This window comes from Piliocolobus tephrosceles, chromosome 14, assembly GCF_002776525.5.
Source record: "Piliocolobus tephrosceles isolate RC106 chromosome 14, ASM277652v3, whole genome shotgun sequence".
NCBI classification, from domain to species: Eukaryota; Metazoa; Chordata; class Mammalia; order Primates; family Cercopithecidae; genus Piliocolobus; species Piliocolobus tephrosceles.
In genome coordinates, this window is record NC_045447.1 from 24903200 (window position 1) to 24913726 (window position 10527).

General features: G+C 53.7%; 1 protein-coding gene across 1 annotated transcript in view; it reads right to left on the reverse strand.

The window, feature by feature from the left end:
• The window catches only part of COL27A1 (collagen type XXVII alpha 1 chain), a 162405-nt gene that overhangs the window by 142387 nt on the left and 9491 nt on the right, over positions 1-10527 (reverse strand). The window contains exon 3 of the mRNA XM_026457102.1: positions 6472-8246. Coding sequence (XP_026312887.1) covers positions 6472-8246 — 1775 coding nt within the window. The remainder of the gene's footprint in view (positions 1-6471; positions 8247-10527) is intronic.

Here is a 10527-nt window from a genome sequence, read left to right on the forward strand (position 1 = left end):
CGTTATCAGGTGAAGAGGAAAAGCAAGATTCTTCCCATGTCACAGAGGAGAAGGCCAAGGCCCAGCGGGGTGAAGGGCTTGTCCAGGACTCTGGGGAGGAACAGGCTCCGTGGGTGCAGCTCCTTCACGGACCCTGGTGGGGCTGCAGCTGCAGAGGCCTGGACACTGCCTCTTGGCATGTCTTCTGCCCCAGAAATAGGGGCATCCAGGATAGAGTCTGACCTCATCCACCACATCTGCAGAGCAGACTCTGAGTGCCACTCAGGACCCAGGGTCCAGCCTGGTGATGTCAGCCCCCAGGCCGACTCCTTGACGGGCCGGCCCCAGCTTCAGGTCTGGCCAATCCCTTCACTCCAGACCTTCAACCTGGGTGGGGACCGCCAGCTGCCCAGTGCTAGCCATGGGCTGGACCCTCCCCTACTCAGTGCCCACTTTGTTCGTGGCAGGCATGGGTGGGTGCCCCCGGCCCCTCTCCCCTGATCCGAGACCCTGCCTGTTCTCTCTGCAGTGGAAAAACGCTGCCATTTCTTTCCAGGGCCTGAAGCCTGAGCGGGTGACTCTGGGATGATTCACGAGGCCGGGGTGGGATTTTCCACTTCACGCTGCAAACAACGGGGCCTCTGAGAGGGCCCGGAGATGAGGGGGAGCAGAGCGGGGGCTCAGGCCTGCCTGGGGGAGGTGGAGGAGGCCTGGGCTCCAGGCGCACGCAAACAGAGCCGTGGAAACAGCCAAGCAGACCCCTCAGGGCTTCCCCCAAGGGTCGTGGCCTCTGACAGCCAGATCTAGGGGAACCCCATCCTACGGAACAAGTCCACCCTTGTGTCCAGCTACAAGAGCCTCTGCCTGCCAAGCCCTGCAGAAAGAAACCAGCGCTAGCTGGCATGGCCCCTGGCAGTAAGTGAGAGGTTTTACAGGCCTGGGGTTTAGGAGACCAAAGTCCGAACCTAGGTGTGCGGCTAACTACCGTGTGACCCTGAGCAACGTCCTTTTGATCTCTACGCCTCGACTCTGTGTCTGTAACCTGTTGGGGGTAGTTAGGGAGCCTCAAAGGGCTCTCCCATCTCTGATTATCTGAGCTCATGATTATTCCTAAGAATTCCCACAGGGCACCCAGACCTCCCCAGCCTCTGTCCTAGGAAGGACCTGCTGGAACAGAGCTTCTCGGCATCAATACAGCTTTGTATGGCTCTGAGTGAGTTACTTCATCTCCCTGGGCCTCCAGGCCTCAGTTTGTCCAGCTGTGAAATGGGAATGTAATACCCATATTCTGAGATGGCATGTGCATGCTGGTTCTTCTCCATTTACTCCCCAGATCCATGCTGTGCCCTGGGAAGCTGACTTCTACAGATTATACCCCTGCCTTCCTTGACCTCTAGCTTCCAGCTGGGTTTGGCCAATGGGAGACCCCAGAAAGAGAGTGCACAGAAGGGAGGACAGGCTATTTCTGTCCCTGTGCTCTCTCTGCTGTGCTATAATTTGGCTGTAGCTGTGTCCTCCCATGGCCCCTGCTTCTGTGGGGAGACCCCTGCTCAAGGTTTTAACTCTCACTAGGTTCTGGGAACACCTTTCCCTGGGACCGTCTGGTCTGGCTTAAAAAAAAATGGGGGCAGTCCTCCCCTAAACCCCCTCCTGTCTAGCTGACATGTGTCATGACACTCTTATCCATTCAGGCTCCCAAGCTGTCCCTGCTCCACCAACTAGCCCCAGGTTAATATTTTCATAGCACAGTTCTCCAAGCCAATGTGAGACTATGTCCAGACCCTCCCAGTTCTCTCAGTGCACCGAAGTCCCCACCTCGACACCCACCATCAGTCCACAATCACAGCCACGACAATCTACCAGGACCCAGGTTTCATATGTGCTTTACCTCCCGCATCTCACTGAATCCATGTAACGACCCTGGAAAGGTAGGTGGCACCGTATCCCCATTTTATAGAGGCAGAAACTGAGGCTTAGAGAGGTTAAGTGATTTGCCAAAGGTCGCACGGCACCAGGCATCTAGAAGACATTCAGTTAACAATTGTGCAAAGACTGAATGGATGGCTGGATAAGGGAATGGTTCAAACCCAGGTCGTCCCAAATCCAAAGACTACGTGCTTTTGCAGTCCACATGTCAGGTCTCCTCATCTGCCTGACAGCAGAGTTCTGGGTAACCTCAAGGAGCCCCGTCTGGGAGTCAGGACGACCTGCATTTCATAAGGATCAAATTCTTTCGTTCATTTCACAGATAGATAGTCACAGAGCACGTGCTGTGGGCCAGGCCCTTAGCTGGGTCTTCCCGACAGGACATTTGCAAAAAGTGCAAGCGTGGGCAAATGCCAGTGGCCTGATCGTGAATAAATAAGGCCTTGACTCGCCTCCTCTCAGGCGTGGGGCTTCTGTGCAGCTTCTGTGCAGCGCTGTGAACCGCGGCCTCCCCGCCCCAACTCACCCAGGGCCAAGCTCAGTTTTTCCATGCTCCCCCCTCCTGGGGCTCCCACAGAGCTCCCTCACTCAGCAGCTACAACTCCTGGCAGGCCTGGGCCCAGAACTCTGTCTCAGCCTCTGCCAGTTGCTCTCGTGCCCTGAACCCCGAGGAACAGGTTTGCACATGCAAACACAGCCACTGCACCTCTCTAAAACACTGAAAGGCCCCACAGTCATGTCTAAGGGGAGAGCTGTCCCAACACTCTATTTCAGTAGGAGACTGAGCACTGGGGAGAGGAAAGAATTTCCCCAAAGTCACTCAGCAAAACTAGGTAAGATGGCCCAACTTACTTCATTTCTACTCCAGCTTTTTTTGAGACAGAGTCTCACTGTTGCCCAGGCTGGAGTGCAGTGGCATGATCTCGGCTCACCACAACCTTCACTTCCCAAGTTCAAGGGATTCTCCTAACTCAGCCTCCCAAGTAACTAGGATTACAGATGTGTGCCACCATGCCTGGCTAATTTCTATATTTTTGGTAAAGACAGGGTTTCACCATGTTGGTGAACTCCTCGCCTCAAGTGATCCACCTGCCTTGGCCTCCCAAAGTGCTGTGATTACAGGTGTAAGCCACCACGCCCAGCCTCGACTACAGCTTTATATGCAAATAAAATTTACGCACATTTTCAGGCCACTCTCCCCACCAGAGGTGGGAGCTATTACCATCTTATGTTCTACAGAAACAGGCTCAGCATGGATCAGTCAGAGCTAAAAGGGGTGGAGCCAGGATTTGAACCCAAGTTTGCATGTCCCCAGATGGGGGACAATTAAGCTCTTCTCCCAGGCAGCTGGAGCTTCTGCTCTGCTGGGCTTAGATCCTGGATGTATATGGGGGTCAAGGGAAGACAGCAGAGGCCAGAAAGAATGAGAGTTCATTTTATCACCATTCAAAGATGCCTCTTCCATTACATTATTCTGGTATCTGGTGAAGAAGTGACCAGGTTGCCATCTGCTACACAGTGGACAAAGATTCTACCTGGTTCCTCCTGGAGTAAGTCTATGTACCACGCTGGGGGAGGGTGGGGACAGGGGATAGCACGGGGCCTGAGGCAGGGATGTCACCTGGGCAGGTTGGTGTCTTCCCCCTGTCCTCAGAAGTCAGGGCTGAAAGAGCAGAAAGAGCCTCGGCCCTGGCCAGAAGTCAGGCACCACAAGTTGCATCCCACCTCCTTCAGGAACATGCTGGGTGCCTTTGGCTGGGTCCTTTATCACTTTCTAGCCCCTGTTGGATCATCTGTGGGGCAGGGGTGAACACACACAGACTGCCCTCCTCAACCAGTTTCCATGAGGTCCTAAAGGAGACACCATGCCTGTGGAAGTAGCTCATAAACTTGATGGGTTATCGAATCAGAAGATTCTTTAGGCCAGGCACAGTGGCTTAAGCCTGTCATTCTAGTGCTCTCAGAGGCTGAGGCAGGAGGATCGTTTGAGGCCAGGAGTTTAAGACCAGCCTGGACAACATAGTGAGACCCAGACTCTACAAAAAAGTGAAAAAAATAGCTGGACATGATGGCATGCGCCTGTAGTCCCAGTTACCTGGGAGGCTGAGGCAGGAGGATGGATTGAGCCCGGGAGTTTAAGAATGCAGTGACTTGTGATCGCACCACTGCACACCACCCTGGGTGACAGAGTGAGACCCTGTCGCAAAAAAAAAAAAAGAAAGAAAGAAAGAAACAAAGAAAAAGATTCTTTAGATTTTGAGTCCTTCCTTTGAGACCAGGGACAGGGACAGTAGTGACTCTTGTCTGAAGCCCCCAGTCCCCCAGATCTGAGTCCCAGAGCCTCAGAGTGGACACTCAGGGCAGTGGGATGGAATGTGCTAGTCTTGGAGTCTAGAGTCTGGAATGTAAACTTCAGCTCTGCCTCCTCCATGTTGCGTGGCCTTGGGCAGGTCCTGGCCCTCTCTGAGCACAATTTTCTCATCTGCCCAATGAGGAACGTCGAACTAATCATCCCCAAGCATCCACTGACTGACCAGGTTCACTTCAGTGCCTCCTCTTTTTCAAAGAGATTTGGCAGGAGGCCTCACTTCCTGCTAACCCAGAGCCCCGAGCCCCAGGAAAAAGTATTTGACTCGGACATACAGAAGACCCAAGATTCTATAGAATCTGCCCTGGGCCAGCTCCTCTCCTCTCTCCACACCACACACATTCTTGGGAGGGAGGGCTGGCCTCCTCCTCACGGCTAGGTTGTGCTGTGTGGCCAGAGTTGAGACCACGGACCTCACCATGTCCTGTCAGGAGGGGACAATTCCCCTTTTGACCTCACCACCATTGAGCCCAGCACACACACAGCGTGGGAAGCTGAGCTGTCAGGGCCCCAAGGCACCTGGTGCCAGAGTTGGCCTGGGTTGGCTGGAGAGGTGAAAAGGGTTCCTCGTTCTTTCCACAAGAAAGTGGTGGCTCCCAACTCTCTACGCTGCCAATTTCAGAACACAGAACTTGAGCAGAACGTTGACATAATTGCAAAGCAATGCATACAGTTTCCATAAGTTCGACAATATGGTTATAATAAAGGCGGACTCTCAGTCCCCTTGGAGACAGGCTGGATAAATATTATTCCTAATGATTATTAAAACTCATTAAGTGTGTTTGGAAGGCCTGGGAATTCCCAGCATCTGCCACTGTCTCCGCATTGCAGGGAGCCCTAACCTCAAACACAGAGCCCAGTGGGAGAGCCGGCTTCAGGAAGGAGAAAGAGAGGCCACCACACGGTGGTCGTCTCCAAGGCGAGAGAACAGAGCAGAGTCCTGAGGCTTGTGGAAACGCCATCCCATCATTCCCCACCCAGAGGAATTGGCCTCCAGCTGTGGGAAGGTCGTTGCCCTGGAGACGGTCCCAGACAAGCCAGAGATATCGACCCTGAGACCATCCTGCAAGTTGTGTTCTTTCTTCTCCCTTCCTCTTCCTTCTGGCCCACGCTGATCTTCTGCACCCCAAACTCCTACCGGGGGTTACAAATCAAACCCCTGCAGGCGCTGGGTAGGCAGGTAACATAAACAGGTGAAAGGACTGGTTGGAAGATTCAGTCAGGAGAAGTGGGGACCAGCACAGACAAGAACAGACTTGTTCTAATGGGGTGGCTCTAGTGCCATTGCATCTCCCACTTTCCAAGAGAAGCTGGTTGCTGAGTCTTTTTATAAGAAATCTCTCGGGCCGGGCGCGGTGGCTCAAGCCTGTAATCCCAGCACTTTGGGAGGCCGAGACGGGCGGATCACGAGGTCAGGAGATCGAGACCATCCTGGCTAACACGGTGAAACCCCGTCTCTACTAAAAATACAAAAAACTAGCCGGGCGAGGTGGCGGGCGCCTGTAGTCCCAGCTACTCCGGAGGCTGAGGCAGGAGAATGGCGTAAACCCGGGAGGCGGAGCTTGCAGTGAGCTGAGATCTGGCCACTGCACTCCAGCTCGGGTGACAGAGCAAGACTCCGTCTCAAAAAAAAAAAAAAAAAAAAAAAAGAAATCTCTCACATTTTTCAAATGTTAGTAACTTATTGGATTTTTAAAAAAGGACACTGCACGTGCCAAACAAAACACATCCAGAGCTCCCCATGTGTGACCTTTGTCTGCAACTCTCAGACAAGCTGATGGCCAGAAGGACCCCTGCTCCATGAGCTGGGAGAGCGGGGCTTTGGAAGCTGCTTACTCACTGCATGATCTGGGGCCAGATAGCTACGGGCTTTCCTTAAGCTGTTCGACCTTTGCAGCTGGGTTAGCAAAGAATGGGCTTGGACCTGGGCCAACCAAAGCCCAGGGGTGCTCTTCACTTGGGGTTAACCACCAGACTTAAGTCTGTCCCAGTGGATCACGAATCTGGAGCAGAGTAGGCAATGATGCATTTAGCAGAGCCAGAGGAGCCAGGGGCTTGGCTGGAGCCGAGGATGTGCCCATAACCAGCTCCCTGCTCTAAGCTGCTCCTTTTCCTTCTTTACCAGGGGCAACCACTTGACCAATGCCCCAGTCCCCCACTGGAGCTCCACGCAGCATGCAGACCCCACTCAGTCTTACCGGCAAACCACAGTCTCCCTTGGGCCCCGGAGGCCCCATCAGCAGAGGGAAAGGCGTAGATCCTGCCAGGTGGAAGAACGAATAGCCACTGCTCGTGGGCTGGGGGCTGGAGGACAGGAATTGCGCTGGGGCCAATACCAGTGCTGAGGTGGTCTGCTGACTGGGCTGGGACTGTCTGGGGCTAGGCCTGGTTGTCAGATCGCTCAAGGGGACATCCCTGGCTGCCTTCCCAGGTCTGAGGGGGACGGGCTTCCGGGGGCTGCTCTCAGGTCCAGCTTTCTTTGAGGCTTCCGATCCAGTGGGCTTCTTGTTTCCAGTAGGAGCTGAGCCAGGAGTGGGGATGGCAGGTGCTGTTCTGGGAGCGCTGGTGCCCGAGGTTGGAGGCACCATTGTGGCTGGTGGCTGAGTCGTCCTGGTAGAACCAGGAGTAGGGGAAGGAGATGAGGATAAAGCAGTAAATGGGGGAGGTTTGTGGGTGCTGGTGCGGGCAGAGGCCGGTTTACTGGCATGGTTAGTCATCTTGGCCTCAGTCTGAGCTAGTGTGGGAATGGGTTTTTTAGAGGAGCTGGTGGTAGAAGGTAGGGGCTGGGTGCTGGGCAGTGGGGGCCTGGGCATTCCTTGATTCCTCTGGATGGCCTTCTCTGCGGGACGGGATACTTTGGCAGGAATTGGACGGGAAGTAGGTGGTATTTGCTTCTGAGTGGGTGGGGCTGACTTTGTAAATGAAGGTGCAGCTGTTTTCTGGGTAGGATGGGGGCTTTTGACGGGGACAATTGAAGTAGAAGGGGCTGAAGGCTTGGTAGGGAGGCTTTTGGGGATTTTGGTGGCTGTGATCTTCTGTGAGGGTTGAGTGGCTGCAGGGCGAGGCGTTCTGGTAGAGCCGCCAAGAGAGGCTGGGAGCACGGGATCAAGTGTGTTACTGGCTGACAGCTTGGCAGGTAGCAGTGGGGTTTGGCCTGGGCCTCGCACCGTGATATGCTGGTGAGGGTTTGTGGGGCTAGTCCTTTGGGGCTTGGTGGGAGTGGCGGGCACCACAGTCCCCTTGGGTCCCCTGCCTGCTGGCTGTGACCCCAGGGCTGGTGTGGCAGTGGTCAAGTTCTCCAGGCCTAGCAAGGTGAGGTCAGACTGGAAGGTAAAAGGTCTGCCAGAGTCTTGGGAGAAGAGAGGCCCCAGCGGGGACTGGTACGCGTCAGCCTGTCCACACTGCTTCCTCAGGTGGGTACAGTAATTGTGAGCGACCTGCGTCACAGGGTAGATACTGAACTGGCACAGAGCACCTTCAAACTGGACTGCATGCGGGTTCATCTTCCCAAAGAGGAAGGAGCCCCCGGGGTCGAGTGCAGGGTCCCTGTGGAAAGGCAGCAGGACAGGCACCCGGCGCTGCCCACAGGCGGTCACCAGAGTGACTGTGCGGCCTCGGAGCTCGAGGGCCAGGTGGTGCCAACGCCCGTCGTGCATGTCAAGGTCGAAGGCCACCGAACGCCGGGACCCCAGGTGGACAACCGTCTTGCCGGGGAGGAACTGCAGGCCCAGCTGCAGCTTGTGTTTCCGGCTGCGGACAGCGAAGAGGAAGGCATGGTTCACCCGGTGGGAGCAGAGGCTCAGCACCAGCGCCAGCTCTGTGCCCAGGGAGGCAGGAATGACGGAGCCCGTGGGAGCCTGGAGCCGGGCCCGCTGCGTAAAGATGAAGCCAGACTGGAAAGGAATGACTCCCGGGGGTGCAGGGCTCCCGGCCTTCGTCCAGCTGAGGCCCAGCCGCTGGAGGACGTCCACATCTGAGAGGGAGGGAAAAGGGGAGAGGACACGGTCAGGGCCTGCTCCAGCCCGCCCCACCCCCACCCCCTAAGGGGCACAGACAATGTGGGCAGTCCACCCACAGCTACCTGGTCCTTTGTTCATTCATCTAAAAATAATGCCGCCCCATGGTGGTGGCTGAGAGGGCAGCGTTGGAACCATCCGGCAGGGATTGTGACCCCTTATCTGGCTGCATAATCTTGCATACTGGGGTTAAAAAACAGACTCTGGAGCCAAACTTCCTAAGTTCTAATCCTACCTCTAACACTAATCTTGTGACTTTAGTGCCTCAGTTTTTCCATCTATTAAATGGAATAGTAACAGTCCCAACCTCAGAAGGATGTAACAGATACATGAGTGAATACATTTTTTTAAGTGCCTGGCACAAAAGCAGCACTTTCAAATAATAACTAATACTAAAAGTAATGATAATCACCAAATGCTCTTGCTGAGAGTGTTAGAGGCTGCGCAACAGTGACATGTTATACTCCTTTTTTCTCCACCAGGAAAGCCGTCTCCTCCAGGAAGCAGTCCCATAAGTGAGGGACCAGGGTGACAAGAATAGACCTGTCACCAGAGCTTGGTAAAGGATGTCCCAGGGGTCTGACAGGTTTCACCATCTCCTCAGGGACCCACCCATTCCCCTTCCCACTCCCAAGGTGTCTCTACCAGGCTACGGGGCTGCTATCTGCTATCAGAAGGGTGGTGGCATTTCCGCTGACTCCTCCTCCTCCCTGCAGGGCTCTGGGGAGAGAAGGAGAAGCAATCAAAGCACCCCTGCAACCTCTGTCCTCTGGCAAAGTGTATGGATATCTGACTGTGGTCTGGCCAGGTCACATCCGCCCAATAATTATGTCAGCAGGGCTTGCCAGAGCAAAAGCAAAAGGAGGGCTTCCAGAGTGTTTATGGAAAGGCTTCCTGACCTTTCCTCTCCCAGATCATTAGACCCCTTCAGTCAGCTGAGCTGCCAGTGTCGGCAAAGCAGGCTCCTGAGCTCTGACTCAGCAGGGAAGGAAAAGCTGCCTCTGGAATCTGAGTCTGGGTCAGGTCCTCAGGGCTCTTCCCCTGAGCTCAGCAAGATAGGCCCTGAGTACTGAATGCTCTCTCCCTATCACCCCCTGCAAAGGTTGTGCTGGGGGTTGAATGCAACACTTGGCGTTTGGTCCTCAGCTGACAACTGGGAGATGGATGGATGGATGGATGGATGGATGGATGGATGGATGGATGGATAAATGGATGGATGAAAGGATAGATGAGTAGATGGATGTATAGATGGATGGATAAATGGGTGGATGAAAGGATGGATGAGTAAATGGATGTATAGATGGATGGATGAATAGATGGATGGATGGATGGATGGATAAATGAATGGATGGATGGATGGATGAATAGATGAAGGGATGGTTGGATGGATAGATGGATAGATGAATGGATGGATAATGGCTGGCTGGTTGGATGGATGGGTGGGTGGATGAGTGAATGGATGGATAGGTAGATGAATTGGTGGATGGATGGATGGACGGATGGATGGATGGATAAATGGATGGATGGATGGATGGATGGATGGATGGATGAATAGATGAAGGGATGGATGGATGGATAATGGCTGGCTGGCTGGCTGGATGTGGATGGATGAATGCATGGATGGATGGATAGGTAGATGAATTGGTGGATGGATGGATGGATGGGTGGATGTATGTATGTATGTATGGATGGATGGATGGATGGATAGTGGCTGACTGGATGGATGGAATGGGTAGGTGGATGAATGGATGGATGGATAGGTAGATGAATTGGTAGATGGATGGATGGATGATGGATGAATTAATAAATGGATGAATGGATGGATGGGTGGATGAAAGGGTAGATGGATGGATGGATAGATAGATAAATGAATGGATAAATGGATAATAGATGAATAGGTAGATAGACATATGGATGGGTGGATGGACGGATAAATGGATGAATGGATGGATGGATGGATGGATGGATAGATGAATAGATGGATGGATAATGGCTGGCTGGCTGGATGGATGGGTGGGTGGGTGGATTAACGGATGGATGGATAGGTAGATGAATTGGTAGATAGAGGATGGATGGGTGAATGGATAGATAAATGGATGAATGAATGGATGGGTGGATGAAAGGGTAGATGAATGAATGGATGGATGGATAGATGGATGGACGGACGGATGGATGGATGAATGGATGGATAGATGGATGGATGGATGGATGGATGGATGGATGGATGGATGGATGGAT